Source organism: Sphaerodactylus townsendi, linkage group LG05 (genome assembly GCF_021028975.2).
Source record: "Sphaerodactylus townsendi isolate TG3544 linkage group LG05, MPM_Stown_v2.3, whole genome shotgun sequence".
NCBI classification, from domain to species: domain Eukaryota; kingdom Metazoa; phylum Chordata; class Lepidosauria; order Squamata; family Sphaerodactylidae; genus Sphaerodactylus; species Sphaerodactylus townsendi.
In genome coordinates, this window is record NC_059429.1 from 41443632 (window position 1) to 41469441 (window position 25810).

General features: G+C 43.0%; 1 protein-coding gene across 1 annotated transcript in view; it reads right to left on the reverse strand.

Moving 5' to 3' along the window:
* The window catches only part of DPYD (dihydropyrimidine dehydrogenase), a 652845-nt gene that overhangs the window by 115464 nt on the left and 511571 nt on the right, over positions 1–25810 (reverse strand). The window contains exons 17-18 of the mRNA XM_048497540.1: positions 18397–18517; positions 17139–17258 (exon numbers count right to left, since the gene is read on the reverse strand). Coding sequence (XP_048353497.1) covers positions 17139–17258; positions 18397–18517 — 241 coding nt within the window. The remainder of the gene's footprint in view (positions 1–17138; positions 17259–18396; positions 18518–25810) is intronic.

The window sequence follows — 25810 nt, forward strand, 5'->3', positions numbered from 1 at the left end:
ATCCCATTGGATGGGGCCATTTATGCATCAGGGTATCTGCAACAAAAGAGCAGGCATTTCACAAAATGTTTGTTGTAGAACATGTGTAGAATAACAGCTAAGTCTGTATCACTAAGAGGAATGTTCCTGGTTCAAATCTCATGTTAACCATGGCATCACTCAATAGCCACTCTTTCTCAGCTCTTGGCATGCAATAAGGGGACAATGACACTGGCGCACCTTATAGATCAGTTCAAAAAAGAACAGGAGTAGTTTGTGTGAAGCTCTTTAGACATTATAGAGCCGGGAATTTTTTGAGACTGTAGATACTTTTGGAATTCTGGCACAGCATGACAGGAGAAACTACAAAATAGCTGTCAGAGGTACACTCGATCACAAAATGGCTGCCACAAGAGGTGGCACCAACTGCGAAATATCAGGGAATGAGATTATGAGAAATTCTACTAGTACATCTTCAACATTTCAAGTAGAAGCTCTGTTTACAAGGATGCCTTTTTAACTAGATCTACTATTTTCTTGTGTATACATAGCTTAATTTTCGTCATGCAGTGAAGAATCTTGTGCTGCAATGGCAATTGCTGCTGAAGCAACTTTTTAACAAATCTTGACAGCCAATAAGATCAGATGCCATGCTGGGAAAAATTCCACCTGGCCCTACCCATTTTCTAAAAACACTTGGAAGTTGCCAGGAGAAGTTTCAGTGGGTGCCATGAATGACATGTTGGGAAACCCTGCTGTATAGCATCACAAATTCTTATTAAAGCCTTTTCAGAATTTGACAGCTTTTTTGAAAATAAGGTTTCCGGATGTCAACATAAGAGTGACCCTTAAACTGCCATTATAGTATTTAGTTAGTTAAATTGCAAACAGTATGGTGAAAATTAAAAGCCCTTAATGTAAGCTTTTTAAAAGAGGCCTTATTTTTATAAATGAAGACGAAAATATGTTGATTTGTCGCTGAAACGAGTGATGGCATAATAAAGAGTCATAACCTATAGAGAATCTCAAAGTGCAAAGTTAAGGTGGCATGTGTTCATAGAAAATGATTTGCATTTATGGAAACTCTGGAAGAATGTAAATTGATTTTTTTTGCTACATTTTATGACATTTAATGTAATTGGTCTTTTGAAAAGTTGAAGTAAAACATAATTTTTGTAATAATTTTATATTCTATCTCAACCAGAGAGAACTGCCTTTTCAGTTCTTACTATCTACCAGTAACACTGTCTCCAAACTCTGTGGCATTCAGTTTTCCCCCCCATCTTTTTGAGACAAAAGATGACTTTTAATTATATGCAGAAAATGTGATTTTAATAACATATCTATTAAATGGATTAAGATGGCTACTAAAGGTTCTTTTTTAAATGGGAGTTAATGATTAATTGTTCAAAAACCAAGATTCTAGTCATTCGTTACAATCTACTAACACACAACTGTTTCAGCCATTGATCATCCACAGAGAAGTAAGATTTTATCAGGGTCTCCACAATTTTTAATTATCAATCAGCATAATTTAAGTTACTCTTTGAAGCACCAGACTGAAAGCTGAATGTTCATACCTACCAGTCCTCAAATTCTAGATGATTAAAACCCAAGCTTTTACTTCTGGAAAGTTTTCAAGAGTGAGTCATGGGTAAGATTGAATCCAGACTACAGAGATTCAATAGCTTTGAAAGGCTTGCTTTAAAAGGAAACATTTTCCAGACAGCTTGGGATTTCCTATCCTTCATATCAACTTATTGCCATCTGCAAACTTTACTGATTCAGTTTATACAACACTGAACATTACAGTCAATTTGTCAGGATATAAATAAAATTATTATTTTCTTGTAAACTGGGCCACCAGTTTGTGGGACCTTTTACGATCAACAGATGATCAATCAGGTGGCTGTGGAAGTTGAACTGCCTAAAAATTCATATTGATCCATTCACCCTGGTTTCGTTGCAGCTTATTAAAGAAGGTGTTTTCTGCAAACCATTGGCACCTAGAGCGGGCAGCCCCTCCTCCCATTTTGGTTGATCAATAAGAACACCATGAAGTTTTCCAAATATTGAATTCATGCTTGTACCTGGGCTGCTTGATTATTTGGTATCTGTGAAATATTTTCCTGTTGGGAACAATGAGTGGGTTAATGCATCTGATGTCCATGTTCCTTGGTTGGTTAGGGCTTTCCACCAGTTGTATCCTCAATGACTAGAAAGGGGTAGGGAAAGGTCGGGCGGGGGGGCAAGATGTCAACTTCTGATCTGTTTCTCCCAGTTATTGCCATGTCTCCCAGGTTGGATATGACACCTGGGGTTCTTCTGCTGCTCACAGATGCTACTATCCTTCCCTTTTGCCCCTTTCATTTCTAGGTGATGTCATGTTTTGTTTAGCTTGTGGGCTTCAAAGGATTGGGGCCTCAGACAGAGATAAGGTGAACAATATTGACTCTGAGAATGTAGCAATGTTTACAGACTGTTGTGGGCAGGGGGCCAGTCTGGTACAAAGGGGGATGGGGGATGAAGTATGCATAGGCAGAGCTTTGTGTGCCAAAATATGCATAGGCAGAGCTTTGTCTTGCCAATGTATGTATGCATAGGCAGAGCTTTGTCTTGCCAATAACCCGATGATAGTGCTTCACTCCTGAACGCTGTCAATCAACTGAAGATTTAATTAACAACTAAGTCTCATTATTTGGACAGACCGGGGACATAACAGAAGATTGTTCTCTGTTGCCTGCCTCCATATCACACCCTGGTATTCCTTGGAGGTCAACAAACCAAATATTAGTCATGTGAACTGAGTGTGCATGACTGAACCAAGGACACCCATCACATTTTCATGGTACAAGAGGGGATTCAAACCTGGTTTCTTCAGATTCTGGTCCAACACCTTAACCACTATACCATTCTGTCTCTGTTTGCTGGCCTGGAATCCATTAACATTTAGTAACAAAAATATCTAGGGGAAGCTGATTTCATTGGCACATAAGTGATTTGACCCACTGCTTCACAGTTTCTATGATACCTAAACCACAGCTGCAATATCTATCTGTAAAAGGTATACCGAATATGCAGTCTTCAGAGATCATGAATGGTAGTGCATTTATGGTCCAATTCAGATGAGGGCTGGGGGTGGGGGAGGGATGATGGAAATCATGTCATAGAGACTGTTGCAGGGTGATGCCAGTGGATTTGCCCTCTCTGGGGGACTTATCCTGGCAGAGGGGAAACCACACTGGTGGGCAGCCACTGTGCCCCTCTGGAATGTCCGAATGTGGCACTGATCACTGCATCAGCACTGCTGCCAGCACCACTGATGCAGTGGGGGCATGCTGTAGAAGTTTGCAGAGAAGTTTGTGGTCGCCCAGGCCTCAGACTTATGCTACCTTTTTGAGTGGTATAAATGCACTGAGCCCTATGGAGGGCTTTTTGGTGGCTGGGAGGTTTTGGGGGAGAATTCCTTCCTCATACTGCTGGAAAGCCCTCGGAAGGGCTGCCTGGGAATCTTGATTGGGCTGCCCACCTTACCAGCATAATTGCTCACATGTACCTTGAAATTAACTGACATTTTCAGATAACATTTGAGAGGCTGTCACCAATACGAAGTCAACAACCTTCCTCCAAATATGAACATGCCTGTACCAAATTTCGGACAACCTAAATCATTTATAAAGGCAAATAGTGAATTTATAGGGCAGAATAAATATTTCAAACTGCCAATGGCCACTATCTATTTGCTAAATGCCATAATTCCTGGATTAACTTTTTTGGGGGGTGGGGGTGGGGAATCAAAATTCCTTGCTATATGTGAGTTTTCTAATTCCAGTTTCTGTAAGGCCTTTTCCAGCTAACAAGTTCACTGTCTTATAATGTACCTTTCTCACTCTTCAATATCCCTCAATTCAAGAGGGATATTGACAGCCTAGAACAGGTCCAGAGGAGGGTGACCAAAATGGTAAAAGGTCTGGATTCCGTGTCCTATGAGAAGCGGCTTCAGGAGCTATGTATGTTTAGTCTGGAGAAGAAAAGGTTAAGGGGTGCCCAGTGCTGCCATTCATTCTGAAATGTAGGCATTTTTATTTAAAGAAAATAAATGCAAACTATATTACATTTACAAATCTATAATTTGGAGCTAATCCTATTAGAACAATTTATTTGAGTAACATAAAAATAGCACAGTAGAATGAAAACAGCAGGCAATCCACCTATGGAATCAAGTCGTAGCTACAATTGTATCACACAGAAATAACCCCAGCCAGGCAATTTGAACTGTAAATCTTTCTAAATGGAAACCATCCAAATAAAAAAGTGTCACATTGTACTCCTAATTTAAATACAGGACAAAGTCTTCGGTTTATTAAAATAAATACTAATCAAGACTGGCAGAGGCTTTTCGCACTATGTTTGGGGACGGGCAAAAAAGTATTTCTGTGTGGGACTTGGCATAGTTGACCCTAGAATGCAAAGCTCTGAGATCCACTTTCCAGGGCTGTCTGGCTTTAGTCATGGGCCTGATTCATTCCTGAGCAGGCCACAGCCTGAACCGAGGCCTTGGAAGCTCCTTCTGATGGATGTGATCTTGAGTACTGTATTGCTGCAGAAACTGCTGGATCCACAACAGTATGCACAGTCCTGTTAAGTAGGGATGCCGGACAGCAGATGTCAGCAAGCATGAGTTTGGGGAGGGGGAGGGACATGAGGGGCACTGTCAGCGTTATATCTTGCTCAAATCGTAGAGCTTCCAGCAATCCCAGACAAACATGATGTGTTGCTGTCATGCCAATAGCAATTTTCCCCTGACTTTTCTCTAGCCAGTTGCCTGATCAGTGGTGGGCAACAGGACCTGCGGTGTGAGATCTCTGGCCCCCAGGGGGTAACTGGAAACCCTACCTGTTAGTCAGGAATCAAAATTCACATTTTTAATACATTTCACTTTTTGTGCAATGTGCAGTATATTACTTGTTGGGGGTGAGGGAGGACTCTGGAAGCAGCCCCTCAGACTGGCAGCTGCTCTGGGAAGGGAACCAAACATCAGTTACTTCCAGAGCTGGGTGGGGAGTAGAACCATTTAAGAGCCTGTCTTCCAGCTGCACAGGAACTGAAGAACGGGGACCCCAGAACCTATCCAGATTCTTGATGCCTGAAGCTAGCTGTGGTGCTCAAACAACTGGGGGAGGGCATGCCTAGCTCTCGTGATGTTTCAATCACATCAGGCAGAGTGAGACTGGGGATGTAGCTCCTTAAACTTTAAAACTCCACTTACTTCCTAGCTGTAGATGGACAATGAAGGAGAAACAGAACAGGCTGCTAAAGGCAGCTTCTTCACTCTACCAGCAGGCAGGGAAGGGAATGGGTTTATCTTCCGTAAAGAGATTAGAGGTCCCCATGGGGCATATGCATTTTTCAAGGATGTTTTTAAAGGTGGGAGGGAAGAGAAAGATGCCAGTAAGATCTCTGCTAAGTCTACAGTAGAGAGGGAAAGGTACCAAGTAGTATCACTTTTGAGGCCCTCTCACTTCTGAGGTCTTGGAAGAAGAGTCTTCTGACCCACAGCACAGAACATCAGGAGGGTAGCATAGGTGGCCCTCTCCTATAGGATTGTTATATGGAATGAATGAACAAGAAGAATGGCTCCTGTACAGAATGGCTGGTGCATGTTTTGAGTAGGAAATAAAGTTCACTGACTGTAAGGAATTCCAAAGAGCAGAAATAAAAGGCTTTTGGATGTAAGACCGTTTATTCAGACATCTTAGAAAGCACACACACACGACATGACAGGAATGAGACCTCCCGCCCAAACTTCAGGTTATAACGTACTCAATCCCTTCCCCCTCCCTGGGCCATCCAGGCCCATCTCATGGGAACGGAATGCTCATCCTGGACAGCAAGATAAGCCGTCCCACCTCAAGGTTGTTGTCATGATTCTGGCCCACCGCCTCGCTGGAGGCATTCGCTGGTCCAAGGCCAGCGCTGGCTGGGGAGAGAACCAAGCTACAGAATCTGCTATATTCTTACACTCTGCTTCCCCAAGAAAACCTCCCCCCCCGGCTTGTCAGGAAAGGCTTCTTTGTAGGAAAAGCAGAAATAAGGGAGGGGCATCAATATTTTCTGTATATACCCATTGATTATGGCTACAGCAGGGATAGCCAACCCATGAAACTAGATACTGTGGTGACTATCTATGCGTGGAGAAGCTGGAGTCCAGAATAGCATCTATTTCAAAGTGCTTTGTGGCCATCAATTATAATCTGGCGCGGGGTGGCTCCTGGAGGGTCGTACTAGGCATCTTGGAAACGGAGCCTCCCGTGAGCAAGCTAGAATGAAAGACATTGGTGGGTGAATGTTTTCACTTAATGAGTTAGGCAGTTCCAAACGAAAGCAGTAACATCATTGATCACCTTTGTAATCCCAAAAGGCCCCACAAATTTCTTGCCAAGTTTTGAATATTTGTGCACGCCTCTAAGGTTTTTAGTGGGACAAATAGACCCATCACCAACACACAAAGGGAAGTCTGAGCTACGCTTTGGTCCGCCTCGAACCTTTTGTGATTCTTGGGCCTGCTGTAAGGTAGACTGCACTGTTTTCCAACCCTCGCTAGCTTAAGAAATCCATTGTTTGAACTCTGAGGCTGCAGTACCTCTGCAGGCAGCTGGGGCAACGGTGGAAAAGACCGACCAAGGAAACAACAATCTCTTTCGAACGGCCTTTTTTTTATGCTAATATGAATGGCATTGTTGCACGCGATACTCTGCAAAAGGAAGTACAAATCGCACCAATTGTCCTTGATGATAGTTAGTATAACAACGTGAGGGAATACTGTTCTTAACGTTCTGTTCGTCTGTTCCGACTGGCCGTCACTTTGAACGCGGTAGGGCGGCGACCGCTGGTGGTTCCTAACAGTTCCAGGAAAAGCCTTCCAAAACTTCGATATTCAAAATCATGGGGATCGCTGTTGATACCTCACCTTGTCGGAGAGGAGTGTAGGCGAGATAGACATGTTGGATAAACAACCGGGCCAGTTTAGGTGCTGACGGGATTGTGGTGCAAGGAATAAAAATGCGCCTATTTAGGAAAAAAAAAAAGATCCACCACTCACCCATAAAACAGTGTTCCCGCGGCTTTCCTCGCAAATCGGGTTATAAAAAATCCATGGAAATGACCTGCCAGGGTCGAGATGCAACAGGGAGGTGGTTTTAATAATCCATGCAGCTTTCCCGGTATCGACTTTGGCTTCCCGCGACAACAGACAGAACAATCCCTTTGATATATCGCTTCAATGTCTTTATAGCATGGAGCTTCACTCAGAACTGTCGGCGGGCCAGATGCAACGCCTAAAACCCGGCGCCTTTAGCTTGACGGGCATCATCACATGACAAATGTCGAACCTGCCTCCGGAGAGGAGGAGGGACGCATTAACACTCCTCCCCCGCTTCCAAACAATTCATCCTTCTAAACGCTATAGTTGTGAATCCCCTTCCTCCGCCGACAGTGCTCTCGAGCCCCGGCCTCCTTGAATCCCTTCTGGAGGAAGGGTGAGACGCATGTTAGGGATGGTCGGAGGGGAGGAGCCGCCGTGAAGTTTGTGATTGGGTGACAGCTAATCCCAGCTGGGAGGGAGAGAGAACTGTGCATCGGATATCTCAGAAGTGATGTTTCAGCCCGAGGCGGTAGACAGCCGCGATCAGCCAGTTTGTTAAGCTTTTACCAGGGAAGAAGAAATTTTGACTGTGAAAGCGAACCTGAGAAAAATCGGCCCAACGCAATTGTTTTGCAGACATTTTGAGTGGTGTGGACAGGGCAGCTACAGATTTTTGTGATCTGGACTCAAACCTGAAGGTGTTTGGCTCCTTCTAGCCAGTGGCTTCAAACACTCCTCAATGCAGTTTCTTTGATAGTCGTGGGTCTCCTTATCCCCCACATTGTCCAATTCCTAATTCAGCCCCAGAAAACTTTTTTTGGATAAGTAAGCACACGGTACCTCAATTTGTTATCTTTTATTTTTCTGCAAGAGGGCAGCGCCTAGCGCTTTATCATCCGGACGCATCCACATGCATCGATGAAAGGAAGATCTGGGTCTGGGTGCCTTTAAAATTGGTTCCGTGAGTAAAAGCTGTTTTTAGCTGCTGGAATGCTGACTGGCATTCTTGAGACCAGAGAAGGGGAGCCCCGGCTTTAGGAAGCCTGCGAAGTCTTTGCCTTTGGTAACGAGGGAGATCGGTGAGCCGGTAAGGCAATTTCAGCAAATCGGGAATAAAGTCACGATAGAAATTATTACAAAGCCTAGAAGGATTGCAGTTCCTTCCTGTTGGTGGGCAGGCCATTCAATTACTGGGCGCTATTTTTGCTGGGTCCATTTCCAAAACCTTCATGAGAGATCTCGGGATAACCCAGATAGTCTATGGAGGAGCCGATGGAAACAGCATTACTTGGACCAACTTGACAAAGAGGGAGTTATTTAGTAGACGTTGTAAGACTTCTCGTATTCAGCTTCTTATGCTCCTCAATGTTTTGTGAGTAAATTAATACATCATCTAAATATACGACTCACCCCTTTGTATAACAGATCTTGTAAAACTTCGTTGATAAGGGCCATGAAGGCTCCTGGGGCTCCAGCTAATCCAAATGGCATTATTAAATATTCATATTGTCTCAAACTTTGTATTGAAAAGCTGTCAAGTGTTCATAGCCTTCCGCAATACGGACTCTGTAATAAGCCTCCTCTTAAGTCCAATTTAGTAAAGATCCGCCCTTTGCCCAATGCATCCAAGCAAGAGGCCTTTAATTATGGGCAAAGGGCGGTTGGATACTGACACTGCATTCAATCTGCTGTAATCAGTACAAAATCTTAACGTAACCGTCCTTTTTCTTAACAAATAGAACAGGGGCGGCATGGGTATGTTTCGCGGGCTCGTCGTATGAATCTGCTGCCAAGTTGCTTTATCTAAGAAGGCGCTGAGTTCCTTCTCCTCGGTGGGACTCATGTATAGATTCTACCTTTAGGTAACTGAGTCTCCGGGTTGCAGTAAAATTTTGCAGTCAGTATCCCTATATGGGGGCAATTGGTCGCACTCCTGTTCCTGAAACACTTCTGGACAAGTCTCGATACGCCTGCGGGATTTCCGCAGGATCAGGGGCAGACAATACATTTAAAGCTTTAGGACCTTATGAGCTCGTTCTCAGTGAGAGGTGCGGGCTTTCCCCCCCCGCTCATGTGATCTCCACAGGGGGGATCCGTGAATTGGAGGATCCGCTCTTTCCATATGATGGTTGGTTCATGTAAGAGCAAATCCCTCAAGGCATGCCTTAACACAATAGTGTGTTTAGCAACAGGAGCAAGGATGAAACTTATTTTCTCCCAATGGTCGGCACAACGGAGAAAATACTATTGGTTTTTTAAACAACGCGTCGGACCTTCACCGCCTAGAGGGCTACCATCCATTTAAAGAAGCGGAATGGGTTTCAATTGCTGACTCGGTCTAAAACTAAGTTCGTCAATAATTTGTGGTCTCATGAGACAGTGGGAAACAGCCCTGAAATCCACAAGTGCGGAGGCCAGAATGCTGTATGCTTCTTTACTTGGGTTGGCTAGCGTGGTTAAAATGGTAATGGGGAGCACTGCCTTCACTCATTAACGTGATCTGGAGTAGGGTTAATGTCCCTCGGGTGTTGCTGACAGGCAGAATGCTTTACATCTCCGCCCTCGAAATCTTATCGATAGCGGCTTCTTTATAGGATCGCATCCCCTGAGGCGGCGGACCTGATTTACGTGGAGGTTTACTGCTAATGCGCGTGAGTCGGAACTTTGGGTTTTTGTTTCTTCGGGCAGTTGGCAGCCAGGTGGCCAGGTCCCCCGCAAGTAATAATCCTGCCGGCGACGGCGCTCTTGAAGTGGTTTCAGCTATAACGGCAGGAGTTGCATCTCCTGCGAAAATTTGGTGCTGGTGTTGTTGTGGTTTTACAGACGCGCCATCTGCGCTGGCGCCACAAGCAAAGATCGGCAGCTTAATTTGTGATCCCAGTTCGATCCATTCGGCTACTGTCCATCGGATTCGGATGAGGATAACCGCTTTCGGGCTGCAGTTTGATGTCCATGCTCTTCGAAAAAGTACTTCACATTTTTCATGCCTTCCGGCCAGTCTGGAGGAAGTTTACTGGCCGCTGCATGAAATTCCCGGGCATATTCAGCGAAAGAACGGTTACCTTTGCTGGATGGTTTTTACTGTACCGTGATAGCAATGTTTTCTGCATCAGGGTCTTAAAACGTAATAGCGTAACGCTCTGGAGTGAACTCCCCCACTGTGCCAGTGTCGCCAGCCTGTAATTCGTAGAGGGTAACGAACCATTCAGCTGCTATGCCATCCAGTACTGATCCAATGTCTCGAACTTTCTCACGCTCAGAACGATATAAATCATCATATTCTTTGCATATGGGCATCGAAGTTGTAAGATGAAGTAGGGGAGTTTTCGATGCAGTCCCGCCACAACGCGCTGGGATGGGGGGTCTGTAAAATCCTCTCTCAACAGCTCGAGAAAGTGTTGAGGTTGTTGCTGTAGGTGGCCTGCGGGCTGTAAGGCAAGTGGCGGGGCTGGAGGAACCGGGAGTGGCTGAGGCTTCCTGGGTTGCCAGTCAGCTGGAATCGGGCCTCGAAGTAATCGCGTATTCGGCGCGTAATGTAGGCGCCCGGTAGAAGGTGTGGGCGTTATCTGGATTCCTTGCCATGTAGTCTTCTGTCTTCGCAGAAATCCTGTTCTAGGTCGGCCAACTCTCTTTCCTTATCGCATATAAGGCGCCCTTGCGCGACATGCAAGGCCGCCCTTTCACCATCCAATTTAGCACGCCCATCTTGTTGTATGGCTGTAGTCAGTTCATTCTGTGTTTGGATGGCCCTGATGCACTTCTCGCTGGCGTTGTAAATCCATTTTTGATTGATCCAGTACTCTTGTCATGAACTGTCAGGTGATTCTTGCTGGAACTGCTCGCATCTAATGCTTCTCTTTCGCTTATCCAACTCCATTTGGATTTCTGTGCGTTGCTTCTCACGGTCCCGCTGCAGATTTTCGCGTTCCTTCTCAGGAGTTTTTCCGCAAGGTCACGCTTCCCAGGCAAGTTTGCCTTCACGCAGCAGGGGCTGAACTTCATCGTCCCAACTTTCCCCTTCGAGGGCATTGGGAACGGTGGTCAGGGTCGGGATTAAGTTCCACTTCAGACGGACTTCTTTTCGATTCCTCCCACCGGCTTCCACGGAGCTCTTCCATCCGTTTCACGGTTGCTCCGCTCTGGAGAGCCAGCAGTTTTAGTATGGAACCCTCTACCCATCATCGCATCCAGCCTTCAGCGCCATTGTTCCAGCCTTCAGCTGTGAAGTCTTGGGACGCTACTTCCGTACTATGCCACCAAGCGTTCTTGGGAATATCATCAAAGTACTTGTCTAGGAATCTTTCCGGATGGATTCCTGGGTGTCATTGGATGGGTGTCAGTGCCAGTTCCTCAGGGACTGGTTGCATTTGGGGTTTGTAATCCACTCGCTATCGGAGGGAAACGAATCGTCTACAGGCGCTCGATCCATGGATACAAGCAATGCACCAAACGCTTCATGCATCTCCACGCCGATCGAACCCACCTTGTTCACATCCCAATGAAACAACAAGGGCAAAACTTTGTACTGTCTCTAGGTCCTGGAGAGAGTCACCAGAGAAATCGGGCCATCTACCTCTCCTAGATCCTCGGAATCTGGAAGGAAGGCTCGAAGCTCCCTTCTATGGGCTATCGTGGTTTCTCCACATGGTCGTAGCCGTACTCCCAATCTCTGCAATAGGTCGAAACACCTAGAGATCCACTTCGATGTAACAGTAAAAGCGTTAAGGCAAGTGATTCCTGTCAATAATGTAAGGAATTCCAAAGAGCAGAAATAAAAGGCTTTTGGATGTAAGACCGTTTATTCAGACATCTTAGAAAGCACACACACACGACATGACAGGAATGAGAGCCTCCCTACCTAAACTTCAGGCTTGGAACATAACGGGTGACTCCAATCCCTTCCCCCTCCTCCTGGGCCATCCAGGGCCCATCTCATGGAGAACTGGAATGCTCATCCTGGACAGCAAGATAAGCCGTCCACCAAGGTTGTTGCCGCCGATTCTGGCCCGCCGCCCGGCTGGAGGCATTCCGTCAAGGCCAGCTGGCTGGGAGAGAACCAAGCAGAACTGCCATCTATAGCAATCCCAGAACTTCTCCCAGAACTGCCATTTATAGCAATCTTCTCCCATAGATGCAGCCTTACCCATAGAGGATATAATATAAACCTTTGCTTATACATGTGAGCAGGCACTTTTGATGAGGAGGACAAATTGCCGGAGAAAGAATGGTAAAGCATTAGTCAATACTAAACAAATTAATGATTGTTTGCTAAGACAGAAATGAACATTCATAATGGAATATTCCAAAATGTGAACAGGCAATAAGAAAGTTATAGAATACATCCAACTTCAAATTACTTTGCATTTCATGTGGAATATACTACAGCACTAGATCCCTGTGTAGTCTGGTGGTTAAAGAGTTGAGTTCGCTCTTGGACGTCCAGGGTCAAATCCCTTCTCTGTCATGAAGCTCACCTTGGACCAATCATGCTCTCTCTCTCAAATTTACCCCACAGGGTTGTTGTAAGGATTAAATGTAAAAGGGGAGAACAGTGTACACCACCTTGAGCTCACTGCAGGAAGGGCAGGATACAAAAGTACTAAGTAAATACATGCCATTGGATTTTTAAAGAAATTACTCAGAGTCTGCTACAAGCAATCTCAACTACAGTAAAATGAAATGAATAAATTAGGAAGCTTTTTTTTTAAAGTAACATATGGCTTGTACAGATAATAAGGTTTTTCTTCCAAAATGAATCCAAGCTGCTTTTTTTTATATTCCTGTTCCTGCAACACCACTGTAATAACTATATACACAAAAGAGTGTAGGGGGAAACTCACAGCGATGGCCCAGCAAGAGAATGATTAATTTTTTAAAAAGGTGTGTGTGTTACTGACCCTTCATCCTCCTAACTATTCGTGGCAGACTCAGGCAACCTCCTAAATATTCTGGAATGTTTTCCCGCCATTTCTATGATTGAGCTGTTTTGATGGTAGCATGTGAGGTGTTTTGTGTTTGTCTGCTCAGCCCTAAGAACTCCACAAAGGTGAAGGAAGCCTTCTGCCCCTATGGCAAATCCCCTTTTCAAGGCACCAATGAGAACTGAGGCAGGTTCAACAAACAAAAGTAAAATTCATCGAACAAGATAGATGGGATCAGGAGATGTTTCAGTGGATGTAAATCAGACAGAAATTAACTATATACAAACATCAGTTTCGGCCCAGGACAATTCTTAATCAAACTTTATAAGTGTCTTCAGTTGCTTAGATGTTATGAGATGATCTCCACTTTAAGATGGTTCAGATAGATGTTATTGGCCATTGGATTCACAGTGATTCTGGCTTCTACCAGACTTTCACAGAGAATATATGCAGCCTTGACACTGTTAGCTTCCTACTTCACATAAATCTCCCTCCTGAGGTAACTATAGCATGAACAGTAATATGACAGACTAAGTATCCACCTAAGTATAAGTGGATACTTAGTCTGTCATATTACTGTTCATGCTATAGTTACCTCAGGAGGGAGATTTATGTGAAGTAGGAAGCTAACAGTGTCAAGGCTGCATATATTCTCTGTATATAATTCCCATTCTAACTGGTTAAGGATTCTTCTTCTACACACAAAAGATATATTTCCTTTTATTTATAGTTACCTGTGGAAAGTCTCACTACTATTCTAGTTTCAGCCTTGACCACTAAATAAAACCCCCAGTTTTGTCTGAGTATTTTCTGCTTTCAGCATATGCTGACAGTGTATTTCAAGTCAAATCCACTCTCTGATTGAAATCCCCTCAGATGTTTAACACAGAGAGATGTTTAACACACACAGTTAAGGGTCCTGATGTCAAGTCGTAGGAGTCCAAATCCAAAAGCTCCCAAAACTTTTCCTCTCAGAAAGACCCCTTCTCTGAGTCAGCTGGCTGCTGTACCAATCAGAGCACAGGTCAGCTTACTCCAATCAGGGCACTTTCCCATTCTTAATAAGTTTTTCCCCACTCTGTTGTGATAGCACCTTGCTCCACTGACTGATTTGTACTTTTAATCCTGTATTTTACTGTGCACAGAACAACCAAAAAAGGAAATGCATTTACCAATCAATATAAGCAGGTAGGAACTGAGGGACAGGAAGGAAAGAATTTTCCCATCTGTGGTGTCATGGGAACTATCCACTGGATGTCTATACAGGAATGAGGGTTGTGCTTTTAGGAAGAAATTGACAGGCATTTCTTGAGATGTTGTGAAATCCAGTAAGAACATTTAACTAGTGATGATATGAAACAGAAAAAAGAGAAGGAAAACAGTCTATCCGAAACAATATCACCTGTACAACTCATAGAGGTTTACAGGTCTGATCCTGTATAATCCAAATTGGAGCACACTCCTAGGGATGTACTGCTTCAACATGGACCAACAATGGCATGGGAAGGGCAACCCTTATCTAACTGAATTGTTCACTACAGGACAACTCCACTTTGTCATTTTAAACCAATTAGAAATTTATGTCCCAATGCAAGAAAGGAGTCACTGTATAAATTCTTCAAAGGTGTGTATGTGCAGGGAGCAGCAGTAGCGTAGTGGTTAAGAGCAGGTGCACTCTAATCTCGAGAACAGGGTTTGATTCCCCACTCTGCCACTTGAGCTGTGGAGGCTTATCTGGGGGACTAGATTAGCCTGTGCACTCCAACACTCAGCAGCTGGGTGACTTTGGGCGAGTCACAGCTCTTCAGAGCTCTCTCAGCCCCACCCATCTCACAGGGTATTTGTTGTTGGGGGGGGAGGGAAAGGAGATTGTAAGCCCCTTTGAGTCTCCTTACAGGAGAGAAAGGGGGGTAAAAATCCAAACTCTTCTTCTTCTCTGCAAAGCAGGAATGACATGGAAGAAATACACAGAAGTACCTGCCACAGCAGAACAGGGCCAAGGGAATGAGTATCTCCCTTAAATTGTATGAGCCCTAGGAGAGAAATAGTTTGAAGAGTCCAAATTATTTTTGGGTCCAGAAAATTCAGGCCCAGAAGCTAAATTCCCGGGTCACACGATGCAAATCCAGAGTTATCAGAACACGTACCTTCATATCTATTCCTTATACAAACAATTAGAAACACACAAGAGAACTCTTTGGTATCTCACCTAAATACACATGTTTTTCACAAATTAAGCTTTAAGCAGTTTCACTGTTTAGTCACCTACTTTTCAGGAATATATCAAATTTATGTACTTTTAAGAATATAATAGAAGACCTAATTACTTGCTTAACTCTCCTTGAAATCAATGAGGCTTTCCTTTAGTTAGATCACTTCATGTTGCTTTCCCCTCCCTTTTATTAAGCAGTTCTGTAAAAGTTAAAGAAGAATAAAGTAACATTGCAAAGACTACCGAATATTTAAAGTCCACTTAAGTTCAGTGGAAAAATTTCCTCACTTCTCATGAGCTTTCTGGCAGAAATTGATTTTCCCCCTCTACCCAAAGGGGTGAATTATCAACCATGAAAACAGATTCCCCCCCCCCCCCCAATGGAAGTAGGGACAGGCATGACAAGGGCCAAGAGGTCAGATGCTGCTGTAATCCACACCATGCTCATGCTTTAAATTTGTGGCATAGAGGACATGCTTTTCATAATGCAGCAATTCTAGCATTTTATTGGACTGACATGCCATGGAGGAATATTCAGAAATGGCAGCTTTAGATGGGGAAAAAAGTGAACGGGGTTACGTATATAAAATACTACTGCAATAGTTCTTTTATTAATTTTTAATGCACAGCACCCTCTGTGACCTCTTTTATTCTTTTGCTGTCAACATGGCAGCCTGGAAAAAATTGAAATAGGATAATAAAGCGTAGGAAGTACTCAAGACCCAAGAGTTTGCAAGTGTATTCCCTCTTCCTCTCCTGTCTGCCCGTCTTATTCTCCTCCTCTTACCCTTCATACAGATAACTGGATATCTTTTAGGTCTGCAGTAAGTCAATGCTCGTTCCTGAATTTTATTTTTTATTTTAAATAGCAGTCATTATAACCTTCCTGCAAAGGGTGGCTAGATATATAAGACTAGGGACCAATTTATTGCCATAACTAGTTTCTATACAGTTATAAGTCAATTAAAAAAAACCCCAGCAAGCTAATCACCCCCAAACAGCCTTCCTGTTTCTTGACACACAATAGAACAACATGAAAGAACACTGTTCTCCTTTGTCTGTCCAGCCTCCTCCAAATATATTTGGCCTGATTCAGCTGCATTTTGCTTAAACAGTAGGACACTATTATGCTATGAATATTTACCACTGTTTATATCTCCAAGGAGACTAATCTCTGTACCACTACAGACCAGAAATGCATGGCATTGTCTCTGCAGGACCAGATTCATGTTGTCACAGTAACTGAGGGCACGGGGTTGAAGTGATTAATCCATCAGTGAAAATAAACCACTGCATTAGTTAGCACCCCCCCCCCCCCCCGATCCAGGGTTAAAATATCATTCTGCACTGGAATCCAGCATATTAAAAATGTGTGTATCACACAGATGGTTGTAGGGGTGGAATCAGGAAATAATAGATTGGTGGTTATATATCCCATGGGGAAACACTTATGAAAATAGTGAGAAAGGAGAAAGATGCCAAGTGAAATTTATAAAAACTGCTCACTGTATTGGGGATGTTTGCATTTTTTTCTTGCGATGCCCTTTGCCTAACCTCTGTCTAACATGTGGCCTGAGAGCTATGACAGAATGAAAAAACTCTAAGAAAACTGTGGATTGCAAGAGAAAAGAAATTCCCTGTTCCACAGTGGGATTCTATCACTGCATTCCATTGCAGTGTATCACCATTAAGGAAAGGGCGACCCAAGAGTGTTCACTCTCAATCTGTTCCATCTGTCATGACTGTTAAAAATCTTGACCCACAACAAGCATTAAGATCTCAGCATGCCATAGCAAACACAACATCCTAGTTGTGCTACAAGAGCCTCCTGATAATTTGATGGACTCAAGAGTCATTTTGAACAGGAAAGGTCAACATCTACCTGACACTCCGCCAAATGTGGTCTTCTTCCCCAGTCCGACAGCAGGCCAAGGTCTTCCATCTGCTCTCAGACCCATCAGTCCTGAAACAGTATTGGTTGCTGTAACACCATCTGCACCACCTGTGAACAATGTCAGTGATAACAGACAGTGAAAATTAATCCATAACAGCAGCCCAAAGACTATTAAGTGAACCTCACTTTCTATGTAACTATCAACCTTAAGGAATTAGTTATAATTAATAATTTCTATAATGCATTTAAATAATTTCAGGCACACTCAAACACATTATCTTAGCAATACTGACAATGTATAGATGTATCAGGGAGATGTACTAAGCTACAACTATATCCTGAATCATGAAAGTGAATGTGTACCTCTGGGTAACATTTGAAATGGCTCAAAGCAACAAGAGTACATTGGGAACTGGAGCACATGATTGTGTCCTATTGGTCACTGGTTTATCAAAGTCTGTACTGTGCAGTGGCTCTCCAGGTCTCAAACAAAAGTCCCTTTTCACATGATCTACAACCAGATCCTCTAACTGGAGATGAGTTGCCATATCAGAAAAATTTCTTGAGAGGGGTTCACAGAGGATTGTTCACTCCTCAGTAGTATGTTGTTTTCATCTTCAAGTAGTAGAAGTATAGTGTTCCACACACTCTACCAAACAGATGGTTTCATGAATGAACTGGGAATCCCATGAAAGTGTTTGATTCATGCAATCGTTTCCTCCTTTTTGAGGCATCTGTATAAACAGGCATTGGAAGGAGAATACAAACAATACACACTCAGAGTAGCATCGTAGAAATATTATGCCTCCACCATGTAAGAAGCTCCTGGTAATCTTTGAATCAGCATAATTTCTGGTATTCTTCCACAGGTACAACCAAAAAAAAAACACAAGGCAAGGCAAGGAACCTTTCACTTATGGAAGGCATTTAGTGTGGGAATAGGCACAGACTATGCAATATACAAACTATTTAGGTCCCTTTAGTTAATACAGATGGCCAGGGAGGATCCTGCGAGGGAAATCCTTACACTGAAGCATAAAGGGGTTCCAATCTGAGGTCAAAGGAATGAGTGACACCTTGTTTCAAGATAGTAATCTGAGAAAAAAAAACTCTGTAACTCAGGTGCATACCTCCTCCCTTACTCCCCCTCCCCCATGGCTGGAGATAAATGGAGCTATCTGTCATTATTTGCCATCAAGTTACAAGCCTAAATCCCAATCCAAAGGGACACATCTAGGTTTGTTACCTTGTTGTGCAGCCACTGCAATGTTCACAATATTTGTGACATTGGGGGTCAGCTTGGCAAAGAAAGGAATCTGAACAGCTTGTCTCACCCAGCGGCAGATGTTACGCACAAGCTCTGGATCCTATTCAAATAGGTTAGATAAATACAGTGCATAATTAACAGTAACATGATCAAAACTTTCTGACAATCTGCTGCACTACGCTGTGCAGAAATTATACTTCAAGGCTTTGTCTTATTAGCTTAAACTGTGACTATGCTCTCCATTCAAGTGCAACATGAAACAGAGAATTTTCACGACATTTGCCACATTAAATAAAATCAAGGACAACTAAGAAACAGTATAACGACATCCAGTAATTGAAAATTGCTCAAGTAATCACTGTGTAGATGGCTGGGACAATTGCAAACCACTCCATGAACATAGCCTACCTAGTTAATCTTGTGATGTAATATCATCCCATGGGACCTAGTGCTTGCATTGGGTACTTATCCTTTAATTTGTATGGCCTGCTACATGAAATCTCCAGCTCAGAAAACAAAGTATGGCAGTGAGGTCCATACCCATAATCCCTGGGAAATGTTGAGGAGTACAGACAAGGAAAGGAAGCCACTCCCCTGTTATGCTCAGCTTCCCCAGTCTCTATGGCAAACCCCACAAACATTGGGTAAATTTCCTGACGGTTGTAGGGAATGGCTTTGACACTCTGCTCCTCAATTTTTCTCCTGTTTCTCACGAGACTGAACACTGGCAATGGAGGACAACAGGAGTTTGTCTTTCAACTCTAGACAAAAAAACCAGCAAAAAAGGTCTGCCCATCAACATAGCCTTAAAAGCACAGATCTCATCACAACTGGTAGCCTTAAGACCAGAGCTGATATTCTCTGCCCCTCCCCTCCTTACACTCACTCTCTCTCTCTCTCTCTCTCTCTGTTCCTGTTGCCACAAGAGGAAGGGCTTGCTTTAAAATAGAGTCTTGTTTGAAATAAAGTTTTTAAAAGCCCTTCTGATCATAAGCGAGGGCAGAAGCAAAGAAGGGGGAAGTGGAGTGGAGCCAAAAAGAGACCTTTCTTGTACTGTTCCTTGCACAAATAAACTCTCTGGCCCCTTCTGCACGGAGGCGGAAGGGGCTGGGTCGGCGTTACTCACGCCCACCCGACGGCGCTGGGACCGTCCGCATGGACGGTCCCGGAACCGGCTGGGACGACTGCGCAGAGCTGCGCCTTTCGTCTGGGCGACTTACCAGTCCCGCGGCCCTCTGGCACGTCGCCGAGGCCAGGGGACATGCCCCCCTGCCCTGCCGCTCCAGGGACTGGTAAGTCACCCAGTGGGGGGGGGAAGGCGCTTGGAAGCCGCTGCCATTCGCACGGCAGCGGTTCCAAGCCGGCGTTCCCGAAAAACCATGATGGGGAAGCGTGGTTTGGGAACGCTGGCTTCACGCCGGTCGGGTGGCATGAGGGCGGTGCAGCTGCACTGCAGCTGCGATGCAGCTGCGCCCCCTGTGCGAATGGCGGCCTGGGGACGGCGTTTTTGCCATCCCCAGGCCGCCATATTCCGCCTGTGCGGAAAGGGCCTCTGTTATTAATATATTTAAATCAATCTAACAATTTAGAGAAGCAGGATGGAGCTGGCAACATGGAACAGGGTGAGGGGGAAGACATGGACGGCAGTGTGAGGGAATGGGAATGCTCATCATAGGCAGAGGGAAGATGTCTGGAGCAAAGCTGTGTTCACTGGCAAATCTCCCTGCTCTGGCAGAGAAGCAAATTAAAAGTCATGCTAGAAGTGGAGAGAATGGAAAGTGAAAGTGCAGCTCCAAGAAATAGGTTTGTACAAGAAATCTTGCTGTGATGGACATTTGTCCCCACTGCCAGCAGACACCTTGTGCATAATCAACAGGAATAACATTTAATTTATTCAAAAATTAAAGTTTCCTATCAAGATGTGTCTTTAATTTTGGTTTTCGAAAAGCACTGTGTACTTTAAATGTTCAGTTTTCTTCTATTTCTCATGTTATTCATGTTTTTATGGTATGAGCTTTCAAGAGCCAAGGAAGAGCTTACTCTCTAAAGCCCATACCCCCCAAAATCTGGACAACAGTTTTGAAAGCCCCATTAAATCGCAAGGTTTTGGTGTTCATGTTAAGAAGTTTAAAATTTTCTGTGAACCTTTCTGTCAAAGAAAATTTAACAAAAATACTGTACCAGTTGCTCTGTCACCATCTAAATTGGCAAAAAATTATTAGGGGGCTAAATAGGATTGTTGGATTTGTGGAATAGCTAATGCAAATCTTATACATTTATGGTGGAAATGCAGCAGAGCAGTAGAATACTGGAATATGATTGCTACAATCTCTCAAGGTATAAAGAAAGAATTACCATTATCCCTTAAGGTTTTCTTGTTGAATTGTGTGGATTTCCTCTGGAAAGACATCCATGAATTTGTGCTTAATGCTCTAACATCAGCAAGGTTAATCCTTACCCAGAATTGGAAGACAAATATAATCCCAAGGAGGAGTGGTTGGAGAAGCTGATGAAGTACATTCATCATTACAAGCCAACTTACACAGTGAAAAGTCTGAAAAATGGGATGTTTTTCTGTCCAGAATGACAGAAAGCTGGTTCAAACTTGTATATTCTGATGTCTAGGTATTTAGTAATTTGTATTTTAGACCCTTGTTTTTATTTGATTTGTTTAAATGAAAGTCTCTCTCTCTCTCTCTCTCTCTCTCTCTCACACACACACACACACACACACACACACACACAGATCCCATTTTATATGTACTCACCAAAAAAGTCATAAACAGTTCATTCCCTTCCCCCAATAACATCAAAAGGCAGTTATTTTAAAGTGATAAAATGTCTTCTCTGAACATGCCTTCTCGTCTTCTCGTCTACTTTAGTGAATAGTTCAGAATGACAAAAAGCTAAATGGGAAGGAAATCAACTCACAATTTTTAAGGCTAGGAATAGAAATCTTCAGACGCTTATTTCCCTTATGGGACAGACATCTGTTAGAAGACAGACAGCTACCCATTCCATTGAAAATGGCTGTGCAGTAGAACTTTTTTATTTGATTATTTTAGGATAAATTACCCCCATTTGTGACAACCACTGATAATGCCTTTCAACATTTACAGCAACTGATTTGTTGCTAATATAATCTGAATTAATTAAAGAAGACTTCAAGAGAATAGAAAATATATTTTCTAAAACAAATAGTACAAGCACATTGTTAGCAAACAGTCCTGGTGCAAACCCATCTATTATCTAATGATCCTGCTGTACCACTGCCACAACAAATGCAAAAAGCCAATGCACAGGTAAAGGATACTGGACTTGGAAACAGTACATGCAGAAAAGACCCATGATGTGATATGACTGAAAAAATAAAGCTAATGGAAAGGGTGAGGTTTGAGAAGGGACAGGATCTCAGCAGGGAAATAATACCATAGAATCCACCCTACAAAGTAGCCATTTTCTCCAGGGCTACTGACAGAGGTGGATTGAAGGGAAACTCTGCTCTGGGCGTACATGTTCCCTGTGCCCCTGCTGCAGTGTTGCCCACCCCTGCACCAGAACCCCCCCGGAACCCCACTCTGTGTCCTGGCCACACCTCCACCGCGGATCCGCCCAGGGTGTCGCGTCCCACCCCACCCCATTGGCGCTATGCCTCTGGCTACTGATCTTATGGATTGGTGACTGTCTGACTGGGTGTTCTGTTTAGTTTAGTTTTTTGTTTTCATTTTAGTGAGGGTTGGGTTGGTTTTTCCCCTCTTTGATCTGCTTACATAATGTCTGCCACCTTGACTCTGTGGATAAATATGTGCAGTGCATAAGATGAGACTGTTAGATGATGCTCCTGGTCCTCAATCTTCCATTTAACAAAACTTCAGTTTTCCCAGTGTTTAATAATTTAACATATAGATTCAAAGACACATTCTGTGCATCTATAGGGCCTATGGAATATTTACATGAATAATAAACCACTAGCAACCTAGGTCTGCAAATTCCAGTTCATAAAAATGGTGATCTCCCCTGCACATGCAGCCTTCATGAAATATTCATGGGAGTTGCACGAGCATTCAGAGAGCAGCTGCATCCTTACACATTTCATTGCTTGCTTATGAATATTTTGATGGGACCCTTTAGAAGGCAGAGAACCTCTAGAAAGTACCATTCTTTCAGTCTTTATAATTATTCAAACAACTTGCACATTTTAACAAGAACGCAAAGGGTATTTGTATAATAAGCAAAGCCACACATGCCGGGCTGCCATAAAAATATAATGACATTCCAACACACAAAGAAGCTCTTTGACATTGATTTTTTGAAGATTCAATATTGTTCATCTTGAAGTCTTTTTAATCCAGCATGCAGGGACTGTCAGTGTAGCTGTTCAAAGAGGTCATCTGTTCAAAGAAGAAAAGGGACATATCCAAGCCCTCGGGCATACCTAAAGTAGGTCTCTGGATCATGGCATATGTGTTTTTTTGGTTACTGAGATGCTAGAAAAGGATCCGTGCCACCACAGCCCTCAGCATGCACAAAGTTGCTCTACAGAAATGACTGACTATACAAATGAAAGGTTAGGCAAGGGAATTGTGGCTGCTTTTGTTTTGTAACAACCTAAAAAACCCCATAAATTATTTCATCCCATATTGAGCTCCTTTGTCATTTTCTTGGATGAGCCCCCATATAATAGCTGAATTTCATTTGATTTCAGCAATGCAAATGATGATATAAAATTAATGAAAATTGATTAGATTGATCAAATATTGATTTATCCAACTGCTGTAATGTACTCTCTACTGTTTAATGTATTTAGGATTTTGGAAGTGTCTGAGAAGGAACAAGCTGAAAATGAATCTAAACAAGATAGAGGTGATGCTGGTTGGAACTACCAATACCTCCCTTTTCTGGAATAAGTTAAATCTTTAAGCTGCAGACTATGTGAAAAGTTTGTGAAATTTCATTAACCCAGTATGTCCTTTAGAAAAAATAGGATCGTGTAGTTGTTAGGAATGCCATTTTTTATGTACACATTATTTGAAAGTTATCCTCCTTTCTAGATTCAGGTAACCTGCCCAGAAACATATTGAGGGGAAATGGTGCCCGGGGGCAACATCTCCTCTAAGTGCCCCTTACCCCCAGGCCCCCTCATGCTCGGGGTTTGAACTGAGCCCCACTCCTCACCTCTCTGCAGGGTGGCTCCTGCCATCCCCAGGGCCTGGGTAGGGCAAAAGCCGGCATGCATGGAGGCCAGGGGGCAGGGCTTGGTGGTGGCAGATGGCCACTGAGCACCACGTGATTGAAAGTGTGCACTCGAGGACATGGGTAACCCCATGTCCCTATAGGCTGTACACCTCTGCATAATGATCCATACTTTTGCAGCTTCTCAGTTGGATTACTGCAACTTAGTCCATTTTGGGTTGCTTTTAAAAACAACAAGGAAGCTTCAGTTAGTACAAAATGCTGGAGAATTTTTGTTAACTGGGGACACATTCCATTCCACTGACTGACCATTTGCTTCAAGTTTCAGTTCTTAAATCTCCAGTCCTTCATGACTTAAGTTCCATATTTGTGAATGACTCCTTCTGCACCACTTACAGTGTTCTCATCACCATCTCCTTGTTGTTCCATCGTTTAGGGAATTGTGCTGTCCATCAGTTTGGTTCCAGGTTTCTCTATCAAGTTCTAAGCCTTTAGGAACACTCTCATGGAAAAGGCCAGGAAATTACCATTGCTGTTATCAGTTTCTTAATTTTTAATTTTAGAAGAGCTTTTTCTTAGAAGAGCTTCCTTCTAAAGTCAGTATTTTCTTATTGGATAGTGAAATGGATTGGTATTTGTAATCTTGTGAAATTGCAAAAAAACCCACCCCTAATTTTAAATACATTTGGTGATGGTGTCTGAACGGCCTAAAGCAAAGGCTGAAAGAGATCTTGGGGTTGCAGTGGAAAGCACAATGAAAACTTAGACTCAGTGTGAAACAGGCAAACTTTGTACTGGAGAAAATAAAACCGCAAATATTGTAAAACATTTGTTGCTGTCAGCTTACTTATGGCAATTCTGTAGGGTTTTCAAAGCAAGTGACATTTTGAGGTGGTTTGCCATAGCTTGCTTCCACATCATGGCCTTGGTATTCCTTGGAGGTCTCCCGTCCAAATATTAGCCAGGGTTGACCCTGAGATCTGACAAGATCAGGCTAGCCTGAGTTATCCAGGTTAGGGCAATACATCTACAGGACAGTTTTATTTGGAAGCATTCCATTTTGGCCACTGTATCTCAAAAAAGGTTACTGATTCAAGTCACTATTCTGTCATGACGGATCCACTTGATGGCTTTCAGCTCAGCACAGGACATTTTGTGACCCTTAAGTATTTTGCTTGGTTTTTTTACATTGATTTTTATGTTTAATTTTTCCAACATTGTGTTAGTATTTTTGGTAAATCCAGTTTGGATCCTTGTTGGGGAGAAAAGTGTGCTTAATAAAGTTATAAACATTAAGGTCAATATGTCTATTACGACTGGCAATGGCTCTCCAGACTCTCCAGCAGAGGACTTCCATAATTATTATCTGATTCCTTTAACTGGAGATACTGAGAACTAAAATTTGAAACATGTTGTAGTTTTAGCGAACCTGAGATCGCATCTAAAGGTTTACTGTCATGGGTAAGTTATAATCCTTTGTGTAAAAGTGTGAAGTCAAGAATTTAACGTACCAAGATTGGAATTACAGAGCACTGACGATGGGAATGCAGCCCATAAAAGAACATACCTTAGGGCACTCAAATTAAATTAAACTATGATCCTCATTCCACTCTGAATATCTGCGTGACTAGTAGTATAATACAAATCTTTCCTTCATCCAAAACTCAACCTTATGAGAGCCTTAGGCCTGTTCAGCTGATAAAACAGTTGATGAATCTTATATAGGAAAGGTGTTTTTTAACGGCCTGATATGCAAAACTTATTCACAGCAAAAATCAATAAATGCAAAACACCCCAAAATGGTTTGGCTTAATCAGGTTAACAGATCTTACTGTATGAGGGGGCTAAACAACAAAGCAAACAAACAATGCTACAATAATTATAGAATAATTTATCTTTTGCCTTTCTGAAAATATATCTTGCTTTGGTGTCTCTTTCTACTAATGACTGCTTATTGCAATCAGAATGTTAAATGAGCAACATATTTTTTTAATCCAAGAAAATAACTGCATGACCTGAAGGCTACAAGAGACTGACTATAACTCAGAAATCCATGAATTTGGCTTGTGGTATTGTTTCTCATTTCAGCAGCCCTCATCTAAACATATTTAACTTGTGGAGATGGTACATTCTGCTAATCAGTTTAGCAGTAAGTGGAAGAAGTAAAAGCAACAGAATGGCTACATGGTTCTCAGCTCAC